General features: G+C 48.7%; 1 protein-coding gene and 1 non-coding gene across 4 annotated transcripts; both read right to left on the bottom strand.

The window, feature by feature from the left end:
• Positions 1-5772: 5772 nt before the first annotated feature.
• Positions 5773-25500, bottom strand: LOC125551857 (alpha-L-arabinofuranosidase 1). 3 transcript variants are annotated; one of them, XM_087518499.1, is made up of 20 exons: positions 25341-25498; positions 22830-23024; positions 22333-22387; positions 21370-21581; positions 15967-16088; positions 15710-15863; positions 15006-15075; positions 14052-14197; positions 13912-13957; positions 13783-13835; positions 12988-13132; positions 12746-12864; positions 12586-12657; positions 12412-12515; positions 12268-12324; positions 11845-12043; positions 11628-11771; positions 9900-10115; positions 6819-7076; positions 5773-6239 (listed from the first exon to the last, which is right to left on the bottom strand). In XM_087518499.1, the coding sequence occupies exons 2-20, from the start codon at positions 23007-23009 to the stop codon at positions 6066-6068; spliced, it is 2526 nt and encodes an 841-aa protein (XP_087374625.1). In that variant the 5' UTR covers positions 23010-23024; positions 25341-25498; the 3' UTR covers positions 5773-6065. The 3 variants fall into 3 exon arrangements, with proteins under 3 accessions (XP_087374625.1, XP_048571185.1, XP_048571186.1); XM_048715228.2 differs by lacking the exons at positions 5773-6239; positions 6819-7076; positions 9900-10115 and adding an exon at positions 11182-11495 and having other exon boundaries at positions 25341-25500; XM_048715229.2 differs by lacking the exons at positions 5773-6239; positions 6819-7076; positions 9900-10115 and adding an exon at positions 11182-11495 and having other exon boundaries at positions 22830-23015; positions 25341-25494.
• TRNAE-CUC (transfer RNA glutamic acid (anticodon CUC)) lies at positions 11093-11165 on the bottom strand. The gene has a single exon. It is a non-coding gene; the product is annotated as a tRNA-Glu (tRNA).
• Positions 25501-27408: the final 1908 nt, after the last annotated feature.

The raw sequence follows: 27408 nt of genomic DNA, 5'->3' as shown, positions 1-27408 counted from the left end.
CCATAAATTTGATGGGCTTGTTGGACTGGCGAGGGGCCAGGAGATAAAATTGCCGTGTCACTTGCGTGTGCCCCCTGCCGGGTCGAGGTTGTGTACTGCACTACGAAGAAGGAAGCTTCCTGGCAGCTGCATGAAACCTAGGAATGCGTGGAGGAGTGAAATCCATGCTAATTGTGGCCACAGATGGATGCGTGGAGGTGATCAGGCGTAACAAACTGCAAATGCAAATGCACGGCGCGGGCTTGTCTAGCCGTGGAGCGTGGAGAGACGTGAGGTGCGTGTTTGGCCATATAATAATCTCGAAAAAGAAAATCCCGCGTGACGGGCGCGTGAGGAACTACTACCAGACACAAATTCGGAACGAGCTTGCCGTCCATCTTAACTCGCGGCCGTTGTTGTCACGACGCGCGACAGCATTGGCACTCTATCTTCAGCCGCGTCTTCAGAAAAGCCTCCTCAGATGATTTTTTCGTGTCGTCGTAAAAATATCGACTCAGTCACGTTTTCAGAAGACGAATTTTCGTCGGCCTAGGCCAAAATTAGCGCCGGTGGACCCAGACCGAACCCGACGCGCTGGAGGCGTTCGGAGACGTCGGGGTGAGCGGTTTTGGCATGAAAGAACCGCGAGCCCACTGCGTCAGCGACACCGCGCGTCGTCTTCTCCCCACGCCTCGGTTTCCCGCGGGGAATCAATGACAAGGCTACCGCCGGTCAGCCTTATACCATTGATTCCTCATGGGCGGCGCGTCACGGTACGGCGCCGACGCCTCCCCTCCCTCGCACGGGTACACACGGGCGCGTCACGGCTATATAAAGCCGGCGGCTTCCCTCGTCTCTGGCCACACCAGCCCTAGCCCTAGCCGCCCTAGCCGCCGAGCTCTACCTCTCCCGAGAGCCGCCGCCGAGCCCCCCTCTCCCAAGCGCCGCCGTCGAGCCCTCGCTCTCCCTCCCCTCTCCCGATGGCCGAACGTTTTCCTTGGAGATGAGGCGGCGGCCAACGGCTTCGGCCGCCGCTCGCTCCGCGAACAGGAGTCTTGGCTCCTGTTCCAGACGAACATCCCGGCGCCCCCGGACATGCGCGCCGGGCCGACGGGCTGGAAGCTCAGCAACGGGGGAGTGCTCATTCCCCCGTTGCCCGACGCCGTGGCCAAACCCGGGTACTTCGCCGAGGAGGTCGACGTCGTGCGCGCCTCCCTCACCGCCACCCAACTCTCCCTCCCCCAGTACGCCGTCGACAACCATGCGGCTTGGGCGGCGTACTTCGAGCACTGTCAGCAGCGGCGGCTGGCGTCCACCAACGGCGCACGGTGGTCGGCGGCATGAAGAACAGCGAGGGGCGCCGCCTGTGGTGGGGCGTCCCCGGTCGCACATTCGAGGGCGTGCTGACGCACCTCGAGGGCGGCAACGACCCGCCGTTGGTGTACCCCCCGACGAGGGCGGCCGCCCAGGCGCACCACCGACGCGACGGGCCATGGGCGCCAAGGAGGTTCGGCTCCTCCTCTTTCTCCTCCTCCTCGCGCTCTTCCTCGCACTCCTCCGGCACTCCAGCGCTGCTCGGCGTCAAGGCCGAGCCCGCGGCGGAGTCGCCGCTCGGCCGGCGCACTCGCAGCGCCGGCATCGTCATCAACGAGGGCGGCCGACGCGCCTCCTCATCGGCTCCTCCTCCGCGCTTCATCAAGCCAAAGACGGAGCCGGGGCTCGCGCCGATGAAGGCAGAGCGGGGGCTCGCCGCTGTGAAGACGGAGCACGGCGAGGTCGAGCGCGACGACGACACGGCCTTTGAATGGGCACGCCAGGACTCCCTCAAGATGGCGATGGAGCGTCAGTGCGCCGCCCTGTAGCGCTTCGCGGAGCGCCGCCGGGGCCGCGACGAAGGAGGAGGAGGAGTCATCGACGACAACGACGACGCGCCGCCGCCGCCACCAGTCCGCCATGGCGACGCCGGGTCCAGCAGGGGGCCCGCGTCAAGGAGGAGAAGGCCGACGACGAGGATGACGATGACGACGGCGACTACTAGATGTTCGGCAAGTTTTTTTTAATTAGTTTATTATATATTTGCTATGTAATGAAAATCGGCGAACTTTGTTTAAATATATGTCCAAGTTGATCGAAATTTGTCGTGTTTAGCCGAACTTCGTCGAACTGTGCCGAAATTTACTAAACTTTTTTTATTTAACCGCGCCTGGGGCGGCCTTGGGGTCAGCTACTGGGGACCAACTCGCCCAAACCCATTTTTTTTGCGCCGACTCATCCCCAAACGACGATTTTAGACGCTTCCTAGAAGGCCAACGGCTGAAGATGCTCTAAGTAGCAAAGATGAGATAGCGCCCGCGGCCACAGGTAGAACACACACGACGGCCGACGACGGAAGATACCGGGTGGATGGCGATTGCTTTCGCGTACCGCTGCCCCTTTTAATTAGCTGGCAGTCCAGTGCGGCCCGCTGGGTGGCCACGCAGCGCAGCAAACGTAAACCGGGCAACAACCAAGCCAAGGGGACGTCGCGGGGAGGGGCGACGGGGATGGACGAAGCTTCCTGGCAGCTGCGCGGAACGGACAAAGGGTCACCACACGAGCCAGCATTGAAAAGGACCTGGACCTGGCCCCGGCGCCGCCCGCGCCCCGATGGATGGATCTCGGTCCCGCCCGCCCGCCCGCTCGTCTATCATACTCCTACCTACCGGCCACAGATATCCGTACGGATCCGGCGTCGTGGAGGGCCCTGTCGCTTCGCATTCACATCCGGTGCCTTATCGAGGCCCGTTGTGCTTATCTCTATAGCTATCCCGACGCGGCCAACCAGGTAGGGGCTCGTGTTCGGTTGTGTGCGTGGCTGGACTGGAGTCCATGGAGAGTGTGCATTCGGCCGCTCCACTATTACTACTACCTCTCTTTCAGTTTACAGGGTGTGCGCATGTTTTTAGGTCGTTAATTTAATCAACTTAATACAAGTCATATATCACAAAAAATATACCAATATAAACTTCAGATGCTCTATTTTCAAATCGTATAATTTTTGTATTATATAGTTTATATTAAGGTGATAAAATTGACAATCTAGGTATACGCGTAGGACTTATAAATGAAACGAAGGTAGTAGATCAGATTGTCAGCCTTTTCTCTCTCTTTTGTACAGTACATAGCTCTATTTTCCACTGATTTGCGTGACGTAGGTACCGCTTCAGTGATCAGGTAAACATGCGCGAGCATTGTAACCCAAGGATCCGACGCATTCCGTCCGCCCACATCTGTTTGTTTCTGTCCGGGCGGACCAAAGTCACGATATCCATTTTATTGTCCGTTTTGATTCATTTTTAGCCTAAATTTGGGCCACTCCACTTCATCAAGTCCTTGGCTTCACTCCGCGCATCTAGATTATTGGCTCCCCATGACAAATCAGGAGCAGACAACTTGTTTGGCGATTAACTCCACGCCGTACTCTGGATGAGTGGCTCCCCATCACACATGGAGCTGGTTCGACATTGGTCAGTGCATGCATGTGTTCACTTCACTTGTGCCAAGGATGCAATATACTGCACAAACTTGCTAGTAAGTTCACTGAAAATAATGCTGAAATCTCACACATAGAACTGAACCACCATCTGGAGACTCCATGGCATAATTTAGGGTAAACGCACTTCATTGCGCGCGGCTGCGGTGAAAACTTTGCGTGCTGTGGCCGACGCACCGCGACACGGCCGACGGAGACGCCATCTCGGGTGAGCTGTCTGTCGCTGTGCCACTACTACCATGGACCGAGGGTCCGTACATGAAGAGCCGGAGTAGAATTCCCATTTGAGTTTTGTCCGCTTTCACATAGGCAGAGCATACCCTACGAATACGATCGACTTGCGTCCTTGTCGAGTAGCTGGGCGATGGACAAGTCTCCGAATGCCTGCGAGCAGCACCGTTTTAAGCTTTGGGGTGTAGCGTATACATACAGTCAGCCGTTTGATTTTGCATCATCAGACGAACAACATGGAGGGCCCATCTGCAGTTAGTTGCACATGCAACATGGAGGGCCGGAAGAAGTCGAGATTCCCGGCTCATCACAGACTTGTCACACCATTTTACCTTAAAATAGATTATCACCAAGGAGTACAGTAGGAGTATGTCTTGTGATTGCCAGCCCGGGACATTCATGGACTGGACTGGACGTCCTGACAACTGACGCGCACTAGCGTGCTGCGCAGCCTTCTCTCTCTAGAAAAGAACATCGTACTCCAGCTTTTATTTCCGGTCAGGACCATGATATACGAGCCGTGAATTGGAGGTTTCAGTGATCGGGCAAACGTGTGCGAGCATTTTTAACACAATCCAACGTTCCATTTCTTCCTCGATCATTTGAGGATTCCTTTCCCCCCCTTGCGAGGAATCATTTGAGGACGATCTCAATCTGTATTTACTTGAATGATGCTACAAATCTCGATCAAAATGAGTTCTACTACATCTTACAATTGCATCCTCACCATCCCCAGCTTTCAAGCAACACGTCCCGATCGCATGCAAAGCATATTCGTCAGCCTAAACAGATCCGATCCACGATCCGGAGACTCAATAGCGTCGATGATAAAAATGCAGCGGCAATAGCAAGTAGATGCATGTGCAAGATAACAAATCATGCCCTTTTTTGTTTGTAAAATGATAATGATCATGGTGATTTTTCTATTTGTGTACAAGTTATGTTTCTATTTGTTGTATTATTATTGGAACCGCTTGCTTGATAGTAATCTCACACCAGAAAAGAAGAGGTATAAATGAAAAGCAATGAGAGACCAAATTAATAGCACGGGCCTAGTGGGTCTGCATTGGGCCACCAGAGAAGGACGTTAAACACCTTTGAGGGGCCGCATGCCCTCCTTGTGGACAGACAGAAAACATGGCACATGGACCTGGACCACAAAAAAGGGGCCCATTGCACCTTCCCTTGCAGCCCGCCTCATTTAGAGAAGGACGTTAAACTGCAGCTCCAAGTTCCAAGTACAAATACACAAAGGAGCTACTTCTTTCTTTCTGAACCCTGTATGAAGAAAATCATACGTCTACAATATTTTTAGTCGAGCAGTATACGTATATAGCAAAACCGTTGTACAAATACATATGGATATGGATTATTCAACCCGAATGAACCAACTGGATGGTATAGAATAGAAGTACTACTGCATAAATTAGTAAGTACTCTATATAATATACGGGATAAAGCATGCAAATAACTAGAACGAATCTTCCAGAATTGGATATGTGTGTGGGCACTTAATAATTATTAGCCTGAAAAAGGAGAAGATGGTCGAACTTTCAGGTTAGTAATTGTCTGATAGCAGCATGGCTGAACTGCAGTGACAATAATACAAAAGGTAGTCAGTGTTGTTTGTCAACATCATCACTGGCCCAACCAGATTTTCTATACTAACATCCATCAGTTTTAATTTAGAGAAACTAGCAATTTCTGCTGATAACCAACCGATGTATGTAATTTAAAGGAAACTAGCAGTCATTGTTAGGCTGTTAGCTCCATCATATGTGCTGAATGTTTTATTATTCATGTTTATTCACAACTTGTATATTAACTTGTCTGCGTATATTGGCAATGATATTCTTTTCTGGAAACTGGAAAACCTAGACCACACTGCATTCCCAGTCTCTATGGAGAATGGGACTTGAGGGACACACTGATAATTGCAGGATCACAAAATGTCAATTGTCAGTCAGTGCGAGACAGGTGACGAGTTCAACAGTCTTGATCGCACTTGAGCTGTATCATCTCCTGCCTACTGTTTCCAAAATCTGCCTGGAACATTTTAGCACATATCAAGAAGTATACATTAGGGCATGCTGACAGACAAACATTTCGGAATAATTAGTGATAATATTATCTGGAGTTCTTGCTCCAGAAAAAATGGTGGACACCACTCCCACAATAACAGTATTCCTTCTAGTTTCTTTGAAGGAACACTTGAAGGAAAGCCAAATAGAACCTAAATTCATGTCCATGAGGACTTCAACCCACATGGTACTGTATGTACATCCACTCCCCAACCAAGCGAGCTGGCCTCACTTCCTGAAGTCTATTCCTTCTTGTTCTTGTTTTTATCCGCTTCTTGCTCCTTGGTCTTCTTGGGTTTAGTTAAGAAGGTAACCACCCATACTGCTACAAGGGTTGCTTGGAGAGGTGCAAGCCAATATACCAATAGGTGGTCAAATGATGTGTGATCTCCACGAGCATAGGCCCAAGCAAAAGCCTGAAGAGTATAACACAGGTGAATCATTAGATAACTGAAGTTCAATCTCAAGAATTAGATGTAGCAAGCTAGAAATGCATGTCAGGTGTTACTCTACTGTGAATAAAAACACGTTCATGGTTTATCACTAAGTTTGATAGCTACTTGCTAGCAGTGAACATCTGTCAAACTGTTAGTTGGTGTGATATACCATGACCTTTTGAAGTATTCGATAGCATCAATGCAACATCTTTGAGACGACAAGAAAATGCATGCATGTAAAGCCGTTTAGGCAACTTAAAAACTGTTTGATTTTATGTCCAGAGTTTGATATCACCATGGTACACTTGGAAAGTAGTTGAGAAGTGGATGATGTGAACATTTCACATGTCAACTGATCATAACATACTGCAAAGGAACAGAATATTAAGGAATGCACTGGCAACCAGAACGTAATTAGTGCTGCCATACATCTGTATGCATACTACTTTGATGATTTGTATTAGATTTGTATCGAAGTTATGCACATGTGTTGTAGTTCAAGTTCAAGAGGTTGATTTCTACAGCAGTCTCATGACATTAGGTGTAGATAACACTTACAGATGCAGGGTTCATAATTCCTCCAGTCATATCTGAGCTAAGGATATGAATCGTCATTTTCCAAATGCTGGCAATCCATGTCTTCACAAAGAACCCTTGCTCTTTCTTTTTAAGTGTCAATGACACCATAACAACCATTAAGGTTGCCAGTCCTTCAGTTAAAGCCCCATGATGAACACCGATGCTTAACGCAGCTCCTTTACCTACTTTAGGGAATGTGAATCGCATGAGCATCACTCCAATAACCGCCCCAATCACCTGATAACCAAACAACGTCAAACGTTAGACAGACGTGCAGATCCATAAATCAACATGGCTACAAGAAACAGGCAGATCAGCCAAAGAGAAAAAACTTCAAAGAAGGAAAGAAGTATCTTTCCCCTCCAAAAGTATGAAACATCTCCAAAAATATCTTCAGGCCTGGAGATATTACCTCAAGCAAGACCTCAAGTTGTTGCAATTCAAAATAAAAGAGAAGCATGTTTATGCCTTTCACCAGTGGATAGATAGCAACTTGTTTTTTTTAGAAAAGGAGGATGACCCCCGGCCTCTGCATCTGGGCGATGCATGCGGCCACTTTATTAATTATTCTCACAAGACCTTATAAAGTCATACAACAGCAAGACTAAAGCCACCGTCTCAGCAACAACTGTCGCTACACCTATCCAATTGATGAAGGAGCGCTGATAGCCTGGGCCTAATACCAAACAGACATCGCAATCAAACCTAAACATCTAAGACCTGAGGTCCCAACCAGGACGCCTGCCTGGTATGGAGCACCTACCAGTCCGGCGCACTCCTCAACCAGGACGCATGCCGGGTATGAGGCCGCCGCAACCACCTGCCACGACTCCATCTTCAGAGTTGTACTGTTGCATCTACCGTGCCAGGTCTCTCTGCCATCGACACCACCATGACGCCAGACAGCGTCGTCCTCCTGCGCGAGTCCATCCTCCCACATCGAACTCCGAATCTGCACCGTGACACGCCGTCAAGATCCGTCGTCATCAATGTATGGATGAAGCACCGCTCCACCAGAGAAGCCGTCCGCTGGTCCCGCGAAGCCGAGTGCACCTCCAAGAATGCCACCCCCAAGGGGGTTACGACACATGATTGCCGCCAACATCCGATCAGCTGATCTAGGGTTTCCTCCGGAGGTATTGAGTGGAGTTGGGAGCTTCACCTCGATGATGCCTTCATGAAGGAAACGATGATAAGGGCATCGTCATCACTGGCCCCGGCCATCGATCGAAGACCAGGTTTTTACCCGGATCCGTTCCAAGAAATCCACCCAAACAACCTGTGCACCGTCTCGACCGCCTTCAAAGCCCCAGATCCAGCCGCCTAGATCTGGCGACCAACCGCAGCAACAGTGCCACCGTGGGATCCCTGGCGCAACGGCCACTGCTTGAGTGTGCCACCACTGGAGCCTAGGAAGAGGGCTCCCACCCCGCCTCGCCAAGCCGCGAGAGCCGCCGAGAAGGATCCCGCGCGCTCGTCACCATCTCTGATCCGAACCAATCCATAGCAGATCGCCGTCACAGATCCGCCTTGGACAGGGACTGCACCACGCCATGCCGCCGCGAGAAGCCCTAGCTTCACCGGCCACCACCCTCCAGGGCCGCCGCCCCGGGATCCAGACAGAACATTTCCGCTGCCACCGGCCAAGTTCCGCCGCCGCCGACCGGCCAAGCCGCCGGTCACTGCGACCACCGCCGCCATGACCATGCGAGCACAGCCAGCCGGCCAACCAACTCCGATGAAGAAGAAGGCCACCACCAACAAGCCTAGGGTCGGCGCCCCAGACATCCTCGTGATGCAGATCAGGTCCAGGAGCAGTGCACCGCTGACGGCGATTGAGATCGGTAGCACAACGAATTAGCCCGACTGAGTCAAGGCCAGATCCGCCGTTGCTGGTGCCGTCCTCCCCCGCCGCCGCCGCACCACTTCCATGTCGCCGCCGATCTATGCCACCGCCGCCGATCGGGCCGGAAAGGAGCGCCGCCTTCCAACCAGATCACGATCCGAGGAGAAAACCGCCGCCGCCGCGCCACAAGGGCTTTGCCCTGTGATGCCCCGGGCAACGGCGGCGGAGAGGAGCGGAGGTGGGGCGAGGCTGTAGGAGGAGGACGGGGGCTCCCCGGTGGGGGGCGGCGCCGCCGCACGGGGGAGGGGACAGGGGAGATAGCAACTTGTAAATCATGTTTTTTCCCCAAGAGCAGGCATTGGCTAGCCCCTAACTCTGTTTTGGCCTCTCAGGCCTTTCTATTTTTTCCTTTCCCCTTGTAACATACTATTGATAATATATGAAAAATATACCTAGAACTATTGTTCTACGGTTTGCGGATCAAAAAAAAAAGTATGGAACATCTTTCTTGCAACAGAGAGAGTATGAAACATCTATTGTTCAACATGAATTAAATAGATCTGATGGTTCATCTCTCCCCTCCCATCCGATTTCATCATTTGAACAAAAACAGAAAGTTTCGTAACACATGATATATGCTGTCTCTTGTCCAATCTCTAGAAAATCATCTACTTGCCAATGCCAACACAGATGTTATGTTACGCTATCAATCTATATCACATCTGATGTGACAAAAGTGACCACAGTGTAATAGTACTGCATTATGCCACATGCCCACACAATTACCTACAAAGCCTTTCTGTTCTTTAACATTATATGTATCCACGTGTGCCCATAGCATAAAAGCAAAAAATTATAGTACTACGTATTAGCTTAGGGCATCCATAATGTGGTCAAATACTGGTGTCATGTTCAGATTCTGGCATTTTGACACCACTTGCTATAGCTGCCTGCCCGTTGTAACAAAGCTGTCCAATATATCGAACAAATGTGTGTTGATGGTAGCATAGAGTCGCAACGAAAATACCTCATGGATTGGTTATGAGATACTAGTATATTATAAGATCATATGGCCCTCAAATAGGTACTGGTGAGATTGTGATGGCTCTTCTCTTGAAAAGAATAGGTAAATGTTCCTCTCAAGTCTCAAGTCTCAAGTCTCAAGTATATTAATATATATATAGATAAAAGGACGGGACAGAGCGACTAATCACCTGCGCAGGGACCCGTACGAAGACGGTGAAGAGGTAGAGGGCGATGCCACCGCGGGAGGCCAGGGCGCCGGAGATGGCGGTGAGCGGGTTGTAGGAGGCGCCGCCGGTGGCGGATTCAAGCCAGGCGAAGAGGAACATGTAGACGACAGAGAGCGAGACCTTGGCGGCTTCCCCCTCCGGGCGGCCCCCAAGTCCGAGCACGTTGTACACGGCCAGCTTCACCAGCGCGCCCGCGCACACCCACAGCACCGCCAGGACCAGGTCGCCAACCACCAGCCACGGCCGGATGCGGCCGCTGGACGCCGGAGCCGGAGCCGGAGCCATGGGCGGGCGTCGGGGGGAGCGGGGCAGAGGCGGTGGCTGCCTCCGGTGCTTTCGTGGCCGCGAGAGATTCTCCTCCTGCCGGGATTATGAATGAGGCGAGCGAGAAATTTGGAATTTTAAATTTGGGAGCGGGTTAAGAATAGATTCCCTTATTAGGATAGCCACGAGCACGAGTGCCGTCGTGGTGCGCGTCAATGATTGCTCACAGCGGGAGCATCGGAGAATATTTTCAACATGTTTGTCAATACTCTCGTTTCAAGGACGCGGTTCCTTTCAGAAATACTCCCTCCATTCCACAATGTAGCATAATGTAGTGCTTCCTCTATCTCTGTGTTTCAACTTTGATCGTAAATTTAACTATGAAGACCGATTAATCGTAAATTTAACTACGAAAATCTATTGCGACGGGAGCAAAAATTATATCAGTAAATTCATATTCAAAAGAAGTTTTTGGTTATATAATTTTTTCTCCCGCCGCAATTTCTCTCGTTGGTTAAATTTATGTCAAAATTGGACCCCGGAAAGCGCGGGCGCACTATATTTTAAAACGGAGGGAGTATAGCAAATCTTTTTAGCCAAAAACGATATGAAAGCCTCGAGAAAAATGTAGCATAATGTAGTGCTTCCTCTATCTCCGTGCTTCAACTTTGACCGTAAATTTAACTACGAAGACCGATTGATCGTAAATTTAACTACGAAAACCGATTGCGACGGGAGCAAAAATTATATCAGTGAATTCATATTCAAAAGAAGTTTTCGGTTATATAATTTTTTCTCCCGCCGCAGTTTCTCTCGTTGGTTAAATTTAAAACGGAGGGAGTATAGCAAATCTTCTTCGCCAAAAACGGTATGAAAGCCTCTGAGAAAAATTCCGTCGCCGGGACTTGAACCCGGGTCTCTCGGGTGAGAGCCGAGTATCCTAACCACCTAGACTACGACGGAGGATATGTTCATAAGCTTTAGAGTCTGAACCATATCTATAATCATAGTCACTTGCCCTTTCACCTGTGTCTTTATGCATACATCCACACACGGCCATATTAAGTTTATGTTTAATCCAAATTCATGTTTTGCATTGGGAGACGGCTCTCTCGTCTATCACATTCCTTTCTGTATTCACATACTTGAATGCAAGCTTGACTCCGGGACTGAATGCATCATCGTGCTATTGCTCGGGTCCAAGAGGAGATCAAACGAGGTGAGGGAGTACGGATCCAGTACAAGACTCATCTCCTCCCTCGCATTGCTTATCGGACTTTCCACCGGCACCACCTGTTGCATTCCAAACAAAAGTTCAAGACAAAACACTATAAGCATTGCAATTTACAGGCTACAAATCCAAGACGGAAAATTCTCGTGCCGAATTCAGTTTGCGGTTACTGACAACTAGTCAATGTAGCATACCTTGTCTGGTTGCTGGAAGGAGTTCTCATCCCGTAGAGAACCAGATGTAAGTACCGTCTTTATGGATCCAAATGTCTGAATCTCATTCTCCAGCCCAGTTATGGAGATACTAAGATCTACAGCCTTGTTGCCGAAATTGAGAACCTGACATAAACGGATTTGGTTATTTCGATTTTCATCAGCTCAGTTTAATTCCGGGACAAGGGAATAAATGCACCTTTATTTTTAGGTAAGTATTGCCATCTTTAGAATTCTGCCAAGTGATAGCCGATGCGACCAGTTGATTATAGTTCGATACTTGAATGGTAGATGGATGAAGTGCTGCACCACTTGACTCCTTGAAGAAGTGTAACATCCAGTAGTTTGGACATCCATAGTGCTGCCATGAGTTGAAGACTATGGCATCTGGACTCCACCTATTATTAAGCACAAACGTATTTCCATGGATGGCAAAGGCATCAGTAGAAAAATTGTAATGATGTACAAGTGTATTTCTCTCTCTAGGGATCGTTCCATCTCTCTACAGAATTCAAGTCAATGGATTATCCAAAATTTTAGCTTAACTTCACGTAGACAAACTGTGGCACGTTGTCAGAAGTACACTGACTGATTTATTGATTCAGAGAGTTGAATCATTTACCTGCGATCATTGTCATTTACGAAGAGTGGAGCACAACTTGCCATTTCAACAGCGTCGCTGCGTACAAAAAGTTGGTAAAACACGCAAGTTCAAAATGACTGCTGTCATCGCCATGATGCCAAACCAGAAGTAGAATACAAGAACCTGTTTCTTTCTAATCCAATAAGAAATGCAGCTTCAGCTAAAGCAGCTACTAGTGTTCCTCGGCCAGCATCATTTCCAGTCACAGCATATTCACTAACAATTGCCTAAAATTTACACAGGGTACCGGTTAGTTGTAAGGATGAGAATTGATATTAATAGAAGCACAGCTCGTACCTTCGGTCCGCCTCGGGGTGTGCTGTCAAACATGCTAGATTTGGAAAACATATCACCAGATGAGGTATAGACCTGCCACAGAGCGGATGTCAAACATTGCCAACATTTAAAGCTGAATATATATACTTTATCTAAGTGAAGACCAAGCAACAGTCTTTACATGAACATCATACAGATCAGCAGGTTCGACCGGTGAAATGGTAGATCTATCACAGCTGGATATGATTTTGATATCTGGGTAGGATGCTTTTATTGCAGAATAGAACTTGCGGTAATTCTCTACAAATACAGACAAGAGAAAACTCAGAGATTTTTTAAAAAAAGCAGCTTCGATAAAGGTTGCTTTCCTGTATGGCCATCCATGGAGAAAATGTGAAGAAACCAAGAGATATATAAATTAACCTTTATAGTAGTGCATTGAGCATTCCTGATTTCCCATAGAAATATAATTAAGCTGAAAGGGCTCTGGGTGTCCCATTGCTGCACGAACTGAACCCCATGAAGTCCCAGGGTCTCCCCTCGCAAACTCAATACCGTCAACAACATCCTGCAAAAGCAAAGAAATTCAAATAACAACAATTTCTTACAAATGGAAACAAGTATTGTTAAGAAAGATCACCTACTATCGCAATCCTAATTAGGATCATTATGCATGGCACCCTTCAGCTAGGCATGTAAGAAATATGTATTTCATGTGGACCTTTGATATATATTTAGTTATTTCCCAGATATTCACGCCAGACTGTTGCCTAGACATTCGAGATTTGTAGTAACAGATAGAATATGGACCAAGTGATTGTTCAATTATGCATCCAAATATAGTAATTAGCCATATGCACTTGTTTCCAAAAAAAACATTGCGTAAGCACACATATATGATTATATTTAGCAGATTCCCTTCTGACTATTCACCCTAGGGATGCCATTTCTGAATCCTAGTTACAAGATTATGTCTGTATTTAATTTTCTATTCTACTTGGTTCTTTACTGAGATGGCTTTTAAAATAAATGGATGGTTCATTTATCGTGTAATCCTTTCCTTATTATTGGGGAATAAATTCAGTAAAGAGAGTAAACAGGCAATCGCAATTTTTACTTTGTTAGACTAATGCTCAGAAAATAAGAAAACCTACTAAGGGAGGAATAGATATAGACCATGGCACGTGAACAAATGTATAACAATATTCAAGAACATACCTTTACAAAAGCAGCTATTGTGGCAGATGGCACTTGTTCATTTCGGCTAGCCCCTGCCACAATGAAAAGAATTGATCACATCACCAGATTAGCAAACAATCATTTTTACTTCCTAGACATAGTAATTACCATCATTGACCACCCAAACTGGGCAAGCACCAAGGTCTTCTGCTAACTACAGTAATAAAATAACAAATCTCAGCTTTAGACTGTTTGCAATTGTCTAATGATTTCCAGATCAAAGTCAAGCAGTAGGTTTTTTTACTCACTTGAAGGAACTCAAAGAATCCAAGTCCATCATCAGTCCAGTAGCCCCAAACATCATTAAAATGACCAGGTCTCTCCTCCCAGGGTCCAACGGTTTCACTCCAGCGAAATGCATTTAACAGGTAGTTTCCCATGACATAGTTTCCACCTAAAACATGTAATCAGCATACTATCAATCTCCAGAAATCAATGTTTAATCATAACTGAGCTTTAACCTATTTTCTTAGTTTTAACCTTATGTTACAAAATCTTTTTATCAGAGCTTACTATACTGACTATTACTACTTGCCACTGAATCATGTTGTTCGACACACAACTTCTTTATACAGTTTATGTTACAAAATCTACCAACCACAGCTACATATACTGAGGGAAAACATCAAATGATTATTTGAAACCTCAAAAACACCTAAGCGCCAATAGCCTGTTTGGTATGCTGCCAGAGCATTTGAAGCAAGAAAACAAAAAAGTCTTTCTAGAGTGAACTTTTATCCGCGTAGTAAATCATGTTCATGCAGTTTGTTATGCCAAACCCATAAACTGTGTGTGAAGAAGTTTTGTGTAAACAAGATAATCCAGTGGCAACTGATAGTATCAGTTGCTTATAATTTTGCAAGGTATCTTCGTTCAGTCATAGCACATATAGTGATAGAGAGAAGAATATGTATCTAATACAGTACTAGTTTAGTTCGTTACCACGAGTCTACCCAGTCTAATATTGTACTCTTAAGTGCAGAAATACATGGTTGAGAAAAAAGAACAATTAACATATGTCATTGAATACTTGAACACGTAAGCTGACTTTTAGACATAGAAATTGTACAATATTCACAGTACATTGTCAATCTTGTAGTGCAAAAAATCGTGGAACTTCTACCAGATATTAACTACAAGGCATAATATCTTCACCTTTTGATATGAATCACAGATGAAAGATGAAAAGAACAGTGACAAACCTGGGAATTTCAAAAATTTAGGCTTTAGATTTGCCAGCATAGACGCAAGATCTTTACGATAACCATGCCCCTGAAAAGGAAAATGATCGAAAGATACATTGTAATCAACGATGGAAACTCTAGATAATATTCATTTTTCTTCTTAAATTATATGTCATGTGCAAATTAAGAACAAATTGATAATGCTACAAAAGATACACAAATAGATAACTTGATATCTTGTGGATATTTCCAGGGGTAAAAGTATCATAAAAGTACACCGTGCAATTTTAATTATGACCAATGCACCTGTATTAAGAAACATTTGAATGTGAACTACTAGAACTGCTTGCTGAACAATACGTATACATGTACGCAAACTAAGTTTAGTGAGAACTCTGGTCGCAGGTTATTAAATGTTTAGATTTATTTATGACATGATAACTGAAACATAAATAGTTGTAAATTGCACAACAGAATTTCGTATTTACAGCATCAAAGCTATCCATGGACAAATAACTTAAGTTCATTGAGTTGTAAAAAAAATGGATATCTGAAATCATAATTGAAACGTAGATAGTTGTTGCATAATCGAATATATATTTACTGCTATGTTGTGTCTCAATTCTTGTGGATGCAAGGGAACTTTGCAGTCGAAACATGCCATCTGTTATGATACAAAAGGAAAAGGACGATATCCAGATAATAATTGGAAAATAAATTACCATGTAAGTATCAGATGGCATAAGTGATACTTGATCAAACCAAACAATGCCACTTGTTCTGGTTGTAAGCTGAAGCCTTGAGTTAGAATTTCTTTCACTTGATTGCAGATCAAACTCAACCTTCGCCCACTCTTTAAAATCTTCCTTATCAGCCCTACGGAAGAAAGAATTAGAACAAACATCCATTACACGGAGAGAGCCATAGTTGTAATAATAAATGCTGAACTGTAGGTAAATTAAACCACAGTATTGCTTACGTGATGGTATAAGCAGCTAGATTCTGAAGACCATCTGAACTTGTCAAGGAAACTGTTAGATCCATGGAGTCTGATGACCTGATGTACATGCTGACTTTATAAACCTTCGCTTCCTCAATATTCTACAACCATGGTAGCGAAAGCAATTCTTATTGTTATACTCGAAACAAACTTATATTGTTCACATATAAAAGCCTAAAAGGAAGAAGAAAATAACAGATACTGTATCAACTCTAATGCAGTGAGCAGTGAGCAGTGAGTCAGTGTGTCACTAATGAGTAGTGACTGCAAAAGATCTAGGTTTAATGGATCTTAATATCTTGTCTCTTGGTATTTGTTGAACATGTATGTACGTATGTAGGTCTGGGTTTTGTATGCTGCACCTGCAGTGTCTCTCTCCCTCTGTATTTTATGTGTATCTTGGGAGACAAGACACCGGCCGCACCCCTTGCACCTATATATGTGCCTAGTGCACGATCAATGAGAATATCGATGCACACAATCCCTTCTACATGGTATCAGATACCGTCACGATTCTCCTAATCGCTTCCGCCCAACCCTAGCTGCCGCCGCCCCACGCCGCCGCCGCTAACTCCTCCCCGCGCCACTGCTCCCTCTCCCTGCAGCCGCGCCGCCCCTCTCCCAGCCGCCGCCACCACTCCCCAACCCCTCCCCAACCCTAGCCGCCGCCCCTCCTCCCCCTCACCGTGTCGCCGCCATGTCCTCCAACGCCTCCACCTACTCCAACCCCTTCGCCGGGCCAGACCCCACCAACATCCGCGACATCAACATCCATGAATGCGTCCCCGTAGTCCTCGATGCCACCGACTCCACGTACTTCGCGTGGAAGACGTATTTTTCGCTCCTCTTCCGCGAGAACAATCTCGTGGATCATGTTGACGGCACCGTCGACTCTCACGCCATGATAGGCGACTCCGAGTGGACCGCGATCGACGCTACGCTCGTCCGGTGGTTCTTCACCACCATCTCCAAGGACCTGTTTCACACGGTCGTGAGCGATGGTGATGACGCCGGCGCCGTGTGGGTCAAGCTCAACGGCCTCTTCACCGACAACAAGCTTCAGCGCTGCGTTTTTCTGCAGCAGGAATTCTTTTACTGTCATCAGGATAAACAGTCCATCGATGACTACTGCCGCCGCCTGAAGACGTTGGCGGATGAACTCTGTGACATCGGCGCCAAGGTCGATGACGACCTCCTCCTCAACACCCTCACTGCCGGCCTCAACGAGGACTTCGGCAACGCCGCCTCCAACCTCACCTTGATACCGAAGCCCTCCTTCCCCAAGTTTGTGGCGTACTTGTGGTTGGAGGAGCGCCGGATGAAGGGGGTGAAGAAGCGTGTGCAGCACCACGCCCTCGCCGCCGGCACCTCTCGCAGCGCCCCGCCGCCACCCGCCCCGCCCGCGCCGCCCCCTGCGCCCCCGGGCTTCTACCCCCTACCGCCCGCGCCCCCGCCGCTCCCCAGCAGCAGCCGCAGGGTGGCGGGCGACGCGGCAACCGCCGCGGGGGTGGGCGCAAGCAGCAGCAGCCGGCGCACGTGGGGCTCCTCGTCAGCAGCAGGCCACCCCTCCGTGGACCTACGACACCAACCCATGGATGGGTGCCGTCCACGCGTACTCGATGCTGGTCCCCCGGCCTCCCGCCCCGGGCATCCTTGGGCCCCGCCCGGCGAGCCACCAAGCGTACCTCGCCCCGCCCGGCGACGCCCCCTACTCGGCCCTCCCTGCATCGTCGGTCTCGGGCGATTATGGCGCCGCCCCAGCGCCACCTTATGGCGGGTTCTACCTGCCCCAGGTGCCGCCACCGTGGGATCCCGCCCTCCTCACCGCCCTGCACTCGGCTCCGTCACCTAGCAACTATGGTGGCAGCGGTGACTGGTACATGGACTCGGGCACCACTGCTCATATGACATCTCATCCCGGTAACCTCACGTCTTCTACTCCCGTTCATACTCCCACTCGCATCACCGTTGGTAACGGTTCCTCCTTACCCATTACACATGTTGGTCATATGTCATTTCCCTCTACTTCCACTCCGATTAACATGTCAAATGTTCTTGTCTCTCCTGACTTAGTTACAAACCTTGTATCTGTTTGTCGCCTTGCTCGTGAGAATCATATTACTGTCGAATTTGATGATGTTGGCTTTTCTATGAAGGACGCCCGTACACGGATGGTACTCCACCGATGTGATAGCCCCGACGAGCTCTACCCGGTGCATCCCTCCGCCACCACCGCCACCCGTCCAGCCGCCCTCGCCGCTAGTGTCGACCTTTGGCACACTCGTCTCGGTCATCCCAGCTCCACAGTTTTACATCAGATTCTTCAAAGTTTTTCATTCTCATGTAATAAGGTTGACAACCACACTTGTGAGGCATGCCGTCTCGGCAAGCACTTTCGACTTCCCTTTAGCAAGTCTACCAACATTTCCACTTTTCTGTTTCAGTTATTGCATAGTGATGTTTGGACGTCCCCGGTTGCAAGCAACACGGGCTATCTATACTATTTGGTGATATTGGATGATTTTTCACATTACGTGTGGACTTTTCCTCTTCGTCGCAAGTCCGGCGCTCTCGTCACACTCACCGCCTTTTATTCCTATGTCACCACACAGTTCGTTCGTCCTATCCTTGCCCTACAAACTGACAACGGAAAAGAGTTTGACAACGTAGCCGTCCGTAACCTCCTCGCTTCTCACGACACCATCTTTCGTCTCACTTGTCCCTACACGTCCCAGCAAAATGGCCGCGCCGAGCGTGTCATTCGCACTCTTAATGACTGCGTCCGCACGTTGCTCTTCCATTCCAACGTGCCTCCTCGGTCCTGGCCGGATGCTCTCGCCACCGCCAGTCTCCTCCTTAACATCCGCCCGTGCCGCACTCGCTAGAACTACGCTCCTCACCAGCTCCTCTTCGGTGCGGCTCCATCTTATGATGGTCTCCGCATCTTCGGGTGTCTGTGTTATCCTAGCACCGCGTCCACCACTCCTCACAAACTCGCTCCCCAGTCGGTTCCTTGCATCTTCCTCGGTTACCCTCCCAACACCAAAGGTTGCCGGTGCTATGATCCAGTGTCCCACCGCGTTTATACATCGCGGCACGTGTACTTTGATGAGCTGGTGTTCCCTTTTCAGCAGGTACCGTCCCTCCCCGCGCAGACTTCGGCGCCTCCCGCGGCTCGGCTCGCCCCTGCCACCACCTACAGTGGGCCACCCCCTTCGCCGAGCAGCGCCCCAGCCCCGGTCCCGCTAGCGCTCCCTGCGCCCTCAGGTCCGGCCGCCCCCTCCCGCGGCGTCTCGAGTGTGGCCGCCTCCTCAGGCGCCCCCGCCGCCGCGGCCTCTGGCGCCCCCATCTCCGGCTCGGCCCCGCGAGGCGATGCCGCAGACCCCTCGACGTCCACAGAGACCGGCTCGACCTCCTCATCGCCGGTCTTTGCCGGCGGTGGCTGCACCCCTCACCGGTGTGGTCACTCGGGCTCGGACTTGGACGTTTCGTCCTAGCACGTGCTACACCTCCGACGAGTACGCATGCGCCGCGTCTACCTCGGCCCCGTCCCCGCTGCCTACCTCTGCTCGCGCAACCCTTCGGGATCCGAACTGGCTTGCTGCGATGCGTGAGGAGTTCGACGCTCTGCAGCGCAACCGTACGTGGCAGCTTGTCCCGCGGCCTCCCCGTGCCAATGTTATCACTGGCAAGTGGGTTTTCCGCCACAAGACTCGCCCCGGCGGTTCCCTCGGGCGCTACAAGGCGCGATGGGTGGTGCGTGGTTTTCGACAGCGCGCCGGCATGGACTTCACCGACACCTTCGCCCCGGTTGTAAAACCGGGCACGATTCACGCTGTGCTCCAGCTGGCTGTCTCTCGCGCCTAGCCAGTTCACCAGCTCGTCGTGTCCAATGCCTTCTTGCATGGTCACCTCGACGAGCAGGTGTTCTGTCAGCAGCCCACCGGTTTCGTCGACGCCACCCATCCGGACCAGGTGTGCTTGCTCTCCCGCTCTCTTTATGGGTTGAAGCAGGCACCTTGGGCCTGGTACCAGCGGATCACGGCCTTCCTTCAGCAGCAGGGGTTCCGGTCCACACGGTCCGATGCCTCCCTGTTCGTTTATCACCAGGGCGCCGCTACTGCGTACCTTCTCCTGTACGTCGACGATATCATCCTGACTGCGTCCTCGCCAGCGCTACATCAGCAGATCACCGCTCGCCTTGGCACCGAGTTCGCCCTCAAGGACTTGGGGGCTCTCCATTACTTCCTCGGCATCGAGGCCGTTCGCCGTGCCACTGGCTTCTTTCTGCATCAGCAGAAGTACGCCTACGAGCTTCTAGAGCGAGCCGGCATGCTTAATTGCAAGCATGCTTCCACGCCTGTCGATACGAAGGCTAAGGTGTCCACCGTCGAGGGCTCTCCGGCGTCCGACGCTCCCTTCTACCGCTCCATCGTCGGTGCTCTTCAGTACCTCACACTGACGCGGCCGGATATCCAGTATGTTGTTCAGCAGGTGTGCCTTCACATGCATGCCCCTCGTGACACCCATTGGGCTCTGGTGAAACGTATCCTCCGGTACATACGTGGCACTACGGCCATGGGTCTCACCCTGACGGCATCCCCCGACACCAGCCTTGTCGCCTACTCCGACGCCGACTGGGTTGGGTGTCCCGACACTCGGCGCTCCACTTCCGGCTTCTGTGTATACCTCGGGCCCTCTTTGATTTTGTGGTCGTTTAAACGACAACCCACTGTCTCACGATCGAGCGCCGAGGCCGAGTACAAGGCTGTGGCCAACGCCGCCGCGGAGTGCTCCTAGCTACGACAACTCCTTCAGGAGTTGCTATGTGAGGTTCCCAAGGCCACGCTTGTCTACTGCGACAACGTCTCCGCGGTCTACCTCGCTACCAACCCTGTTCAACACCGTCATCACCGCCAGACGAAGCATATTGAGCTCGACATCCACTTCGTTCAGGAGCATGTCGCACTTGGTCGTGTTCGAGTTTTGCATGTGCCCACCAATCAGCAGTTCGCCGATGTTATGACGAAGGGACTACCTACCTCGACTTTCGAGGGCTTTCGGTCCAATCTTTGCGTCACCGGCGACGCTTCGACTGCCGGGGGGGGGGGGGTGGTGTTGAACATGTATGTACGTATGTAGGTCTGGGTTTTGTATGCCGCACCTGCAGTGTCTCTCTCCCTCTGTATTTACGTGTATCTTGGGAGAGAAGACATCGGTCGCACCCCTTGTACCTATATATGTGCCTAGTGCACGATCAATGAGAATATCGATGCACACAATTCCTTCTACAGTATTAAATAGGTATATGGAAAATGAGAAAAGCTCAAGTCACATGAGATTCAGAATCCTGAATTTGGGTTAGATAAGTAAAAGTCATACCATGCCCCAGAAGCCAGGATTATAAATACCGACACCTCCTGGTGGGCAGACATCATTTCCACTAGATTCACAAAGTACTTCCATCCGAAGTGCGATTGGATTAGTTGCAAAACAGGATGAGCGGTCGGTTGCAACAATAATGTTCAATTCATCTCCAATTATCAACCATGGGTCAATGTTTGAAGGAGTATTAGGACCACCAGCTTCAAAACCTGCAACTTAAATTGTTAGAGATTTGCACATAAAACAGAACCAACATAAGGGAACCACACAAATGTAGGACAGAATGTTTAGCTCATTATCTACTTCTAATTGCATGTCCTCTAAACAACTCTTCACCACATACAAGAATTATGTATAAATGATTAGTCGCCGCTAATACCTAATGTTGTAACAGAGCTGTAATTAACAGAATGAGACAAACAATTAGTCAGTAGCTTCTCATTAAACAATTTACAGTTACAAAAGAGATCAGTAGCAGTTAATTCGAGCAAAGAGCATTATGACCCTGCAGTAATTTCCCTGGAAACTAATTATAAGTGAAAATTTTGAACTATGCCAGGTAATAAATGAAAATGTAGGACAGAATGTTTAGCTCATTATCTACTTCTAATTGCATGTCCTCTAAACAACTCTTCACCACATACAAGAATTATGTATAAATGATTAGTCGCCGCTAATACCTAATGTTGTAACAGAGCTGTAATTAACAGAATGAGACAAACAATTAGTCAGTAGCTTCTCATTAAACAATTTACAGTTACAAAAGAGATCAGTAGCAGTTAATTCGAGCAAAGAGCATTATGACCCTGCAGTAATTTCCCTGGAAACTAATTATAAGTGAAAATTTTGAACTATGCCAGGTAATACGCCAAGAAGTGCCAAAATGACGAGCACTCACTTCAATCAGACAAACCAAAGTGCATGTATATCTTTGACACCTCAGATATCAGATCACATTACCTCTATTATTTACAAGTTCGGCCCACAACCCACCAGCCCCGGCATGGTTAATCTCCTACAAGTAAAACCAATAATAAGCAACAATCCTCAACCAAGTACAAAAACTAAATAACCTCTAACACTATATTACAAGGTTCGGCTGCATGAATTCTTTTAGAGGAATAAGCAGCCAACAGGTTTGCTGGCTAGTCTCACCACAAATAAATTGTCCCTCAGTTGCAGAAAACAGTCATGGGTAATCACTAGTTGAAATCCTGAATATTTGTTGCAATTCTACAGCTCGTGAATTCTACACGCAATCATACAAATATGTTATGCGGGCTGCAGTTGGCTATACGTAGCCATCTAACACAGAGTTTGTTGAGTTGGCCAAGTAAATAGTCCAACGTTGTCAAAGCATGGTGTTGATAGGGTATGAGAACGAATTTACTAGTACATGTGGCTCATATAACTACTCAAAATCAATGTATGAATCAACAGTTAAAAATGAACCTGACCTCGAAAAAGATGCCAAACATATTCTCAGGAATCATCTGAGTATTCTGAGGTGAAGCATTCACACTCAACTGTGCTGTTTGACCCGCTGCTGACCGAACAAAAAATATCTGATACATGGCACAAACAAGACCCAGCACCCAGAACAACCTGCCATCCAAAGACCTTCTTGGGACGGCCATTGCGACCTGTCACAACTGAAACCAAAGCAGTAACTGATTGATCGTTCTGCGCAAATACATATACTGCAACCCCAGAAACATAGAGCATCAAAGTTACAATGGACAGGGAAGAAGCAAGAATATGAAACATTAACTAAGTCAGGGCAGTAATGTAGGAGTAGAAGTGAAGCCAAGAGAAGACCAGAATACAAGTTAGCACCAACAGATTGCGACAGGGGTATTGTATTTTGCAGTTTACTTTGCAGGGCTGCACTTCATCGCGGACAAGCAACAATTCTCTTGCCATCCATCAAAGCAATACACATAATGTATACTGAATTAATTACTGTATATGTCCTGAGGAAAAAAATCCTCGTAATTGAAACATTTACTTTTAAGGAATCAATTGAAATGTTTTGGCCCGAATTAAGTTGCGCTAGAGGCCATCCTGAACACTCTTTCCGAAACCAACTTTTTTTAGGGAACTTTATGAAAACAAATTGCTACAAATATACAAGGCATAGTGTACCAAAACGAAAACTGTGACAATAACCTATGAATTGGGGAATAGTCATCAAATATTTCACTTGGCACTATAGTGTACTATTGTTCGGCCGACATGAGAAGCTGTCAGACTTGCAGAGCATACAACAAGGCTTGAAGTAAGTAATGCATGCAGGAACCGGCTTAAAAGGGACAAAGAAACAGAGGTCTCTCGGCCCCCGCGTCGCCTGACCGGGCGACTCGGGCGGCGGCTAGGGTTCCCGAGCGCCGCCTCCCCCACCCCTCCTCTCCCTCCTCGTCGCCACCTGAGGTGGTCGCCGGGCAAGCCCGCGCGGCCGCCAGTGACGGTGGCGGCGAGGCCCTCGTCGCTCCTGCAGCGGAGGATCTGGATCCCAGGGGCGGCGGCCCCTGCCGGCGTGGCGTCACCGTTCTTTCCCTGAACGGCGCTCGCGGAGGGCTCTGGCCGGCGTCCTCGACTGCGGGGGCGGTGGGGCGTCGGCGGCCGGTGGCTACAGCGTGGAGGCCTCCTCTTCCTCGCCAGATCTGGAGGTTTGCCGTCCCCAATTCGCTCCCTCCCCCTCTGCGCTTGGTTTCCCGCGGCTGGTCGCTGGATCCGGTGGAGTTTGGGGCTGGTGTTGCAGATCGGGACCGGGGGAAACCCCTGGCCGACTGGTTCGGCCCGGCATCGACGTCGGCCTTGGGCGACGTTTCTTTCTTGGAGGCGATGTCGTGGTCTCCTTCTCCCCACCTCCGTTCCCTCTCCCGGGTGAAAACCCAAAATCCGGCAGGATTGGGCAGCGGCGGCGCCGTGTGTGTCGTTCCCTCCATGGAGGCGTTGTCTGGGGAGTGTGGTTTCGGGCGTAGGGCTGCTGAAGGTGGGGTTTTTGGCCGGCAGCAGGTGCAGTGCCTCTCGCTGTCCCGCTGTCCGCCTCTCTGTTGTTGCTCGGCGGCTTTCCTGCAGCCTTTAGACGTTCTTGGCGCGTGATGGTGTGGCCGGCTTGGTGTTTGTCCCAGCGGCATTCCTCCTGTGTCTTTGGCGCCTGAGGGTTGCGGTCATCGGTTTATGCTAGTAGTGCCCTACCTCTTGTAACTAGCTCTCCGATGTGTTGTAAGTTCAGAGTGCCCCCTTGTATCTTTTGGGCTTTCCTTGTTTTCTTGTTTGCTTGGAGATGTTCTAGCGTAGGTGGTGGTCGTCATTTGGCGTCATGGTGGCGTTGATGGCGGAGGAGCCTGCCAAGGTTGGCACCTCAATCTGCTTGGAGATGGACCAGTGGAAGATGATGAAGACGACACTTGTGAGTGCGTCAGACCGGTTTATGCCCCAGACCCGGTATGTGGCTAGGCTGGGGATTCCGGCTTTCGATGTTAGGATTAGGTGAGTGGTCTGGGTAGTGGCCCAGCTAGCACCCCTTCATCATATGGATAGGAGTAGCGGCATATGTTGCCTAGATGGTGGATTCAGGCTTATTGTTGTAACACTTTGTAAGGTCCTCGAGAATAATCAATAAAGTGGCCGTATGCATCTCCCAGATGCAGAGGCCGGGGGTCATCCTCCTTTTCTTAAAAAAAACAGAGTAAGGGGGCATTTCCGCAAAATAGCAACAAAAGCGTGCCACATACACATAGACTGCTTAGAGCAAACATTTCACAGTAAAATTGTAGTGCTGTATAAGTCAAGCAAGTTGGCAACCAAGCAAGTGAACCATCTGCTGATCCCCATCCTAAACATAAACGAACCATTGGCCAACCAAAGCCTAAGCTCTAAACGGTCGAAAGCATCGCAACATTCGCGCAGTAAAGCTAACCACAAAAATAGAGGGTGCGCAAGAAAATCGATCGAGCTGAGACCTTTTCGGGGATTGCGGAAGCTCGCCAATGCCGGATTTGGGGAGGAAGCGGGGCCAGAGGGCGGCATTTCTAGGTCTCCGCCCCCGCATCGACGAGTCGACGTCGCTGTCGAGAGCAGGCGGCCGCGGAGGCGGCGGCCCCGTCGGATCGCAATCGTGTGGACGGGCGCGGAGGTATCGGTTGCGTTGCTTGCGAAGCTAGGCAAGTCGTTGGTCTTGCGTCGAGCTTATCGCGGTGAACAGGTCAACTGGGACCAGACTTCGAGAGCATTATCCGGCTGATTGATTTATATTTTTAGTTGCGCGCTCAGGTGGTGTTTGATTCTCTAGTCTACGTATTTTTTCTAATCGCAACTAAAAAGTCCCTAATCTTTAAAAAGTCCTTTCCTGTTTGTTTCCAAACTAAAATGTTCCTACTCCCTTTTAGAGGTTATTAAATAACCATGTTGCCCTTAGTATATAGAAAAATAACAATCAAACAACACCATGGGGTGGCGGGCCAATGGGTACATGGAGGGGCAAATTTGACAATTTTGACCTTGGGATGAAATCAATTCACGGAATAAATTGCCCGTGAAACTTTCACAGCACTGACCTTTTTGTAAAGCGCCCGCTAGGGGTGGAAAGTGGTAGCGGATAATCCGAAATATCCGATATTCGTATTCGAGAAAATGTCTATTCGTATCCGAAACATCCGCATCTGAACCAAAATGAAAATGGAAATTGTCCGTATCCGAATTTATTAAACAAATATGAAATAAAATATGGTAGGAGATTTTGACACAAATATGGATATGGAAGTGGATATATCCGTTTCCGAATAAGATTATGGGAGGTATTTTTTAAAATTCTAGGCTCAGTATTCCAATTATCCAAAATAAAAGCCAAATAAGTGGTCAAATTTTACTCTTTATATGATTAAACTTATAAATTAGTATGCATTACAATAGTATTTATTCATAAACCTATTTATCATTGACTTATTGTATGTCACAAGTTGATTATTTTAGGTTACATAGCTATCGACTAATTTACTTAAGCAACATGTTGATATAATTCGTATCCGTTCTGAATCAAGAAAATATCCGATACGTATCCGTATTCGAATAATATCCGAGCTGCATCTGTATCCGAGAACATCCGTATTCGGATTCGTATTCGTTTTGAAAATATGAAAATGGAAGTGGTAAGAGCACTATCCGATCCGCATCCGATCCGTTTCCACCCCTAGCGCCCGCCACGACGGCGCCACACCCTACGGTGCAACGCCTAGCTCGGGGGCCTTGCACTCCAGTCCACTGTGGCAGCCCCTGGGCCCGCACCCAGCAGTGCAGCGCCTCCGTGCTAGGCGTCACACATGTAATGTGCAGCGCCTAGCGTTCGGGCGCTGCACTGTGACTTAGATGCCAGCCGCTCGCTCCCCCCTCTCCCCACCCCACCCCACCCCATTCGTTCAGTTGCAAAAGAAGCAGCGGCGCCGGCGGCTTCCTCCTCTCCCCCTCTCAATCCCCTCTCCCAAATCCTTCAGATCCGACGATTTGGTCCGTGCATTTCTTCACCAATCCATCCTAGAAGGTACTCTCCTCCGATCCCCTTCTTTCTATCCATAGAAAATATGATATTTTGAAGATTTGGGGAATCCTTGTTTGATTAGATTAGATTTGAATCTTGCATGTATTAGAACTTTGCATGTATTACAACCCTTGTTTGTTTGATTTGTGGAACCCTAGTTTAGTGTATGGAAGAGTTATTTGTATGAAGTAGGCATAGTTTATGGAAAAGTTATTTGTATGAAGTAGGCCTAGTTATTTGTGGAACCCTAGTTTATTAGTTTTGTTTGATTTGATATGGTTGGATACATAGATTGGTATGGTTGCATCTAGTAGGCGTACTTTAGTTTATTTGTATTCAAAAGATAATCGTGTTGACAAAAAAGTTTTCTTTCAAAATTGTTAGGATGGTTTGGCTTCTCGATGATCACTGGGACAAACAACACCGGCCGTACGCTATGGCGGTGGAGCAACGGGTAATAATGAAAGTGGCCTGTTTTATGAATTTCGTATTTATTT

This window comes from Triticum urartu, chromosome 4A (genome assembly GCF_056163025.1).
Source record: "Triticum urartu cultivar PI428250 chromosome 4A, HENAU_Tu73, whole genome shotgun sequence".
Lineage (NCBI taxonomy): Eukaryota > Viridiplantae > Streptophyta > Magnoliopsida > Poales > Poaceae > Triticum > Triticum urartu.
Note: the sequence above shows the minus strand (reverse complement) of the source record. Positions and strands in the feature narration are given on the sequence as shown.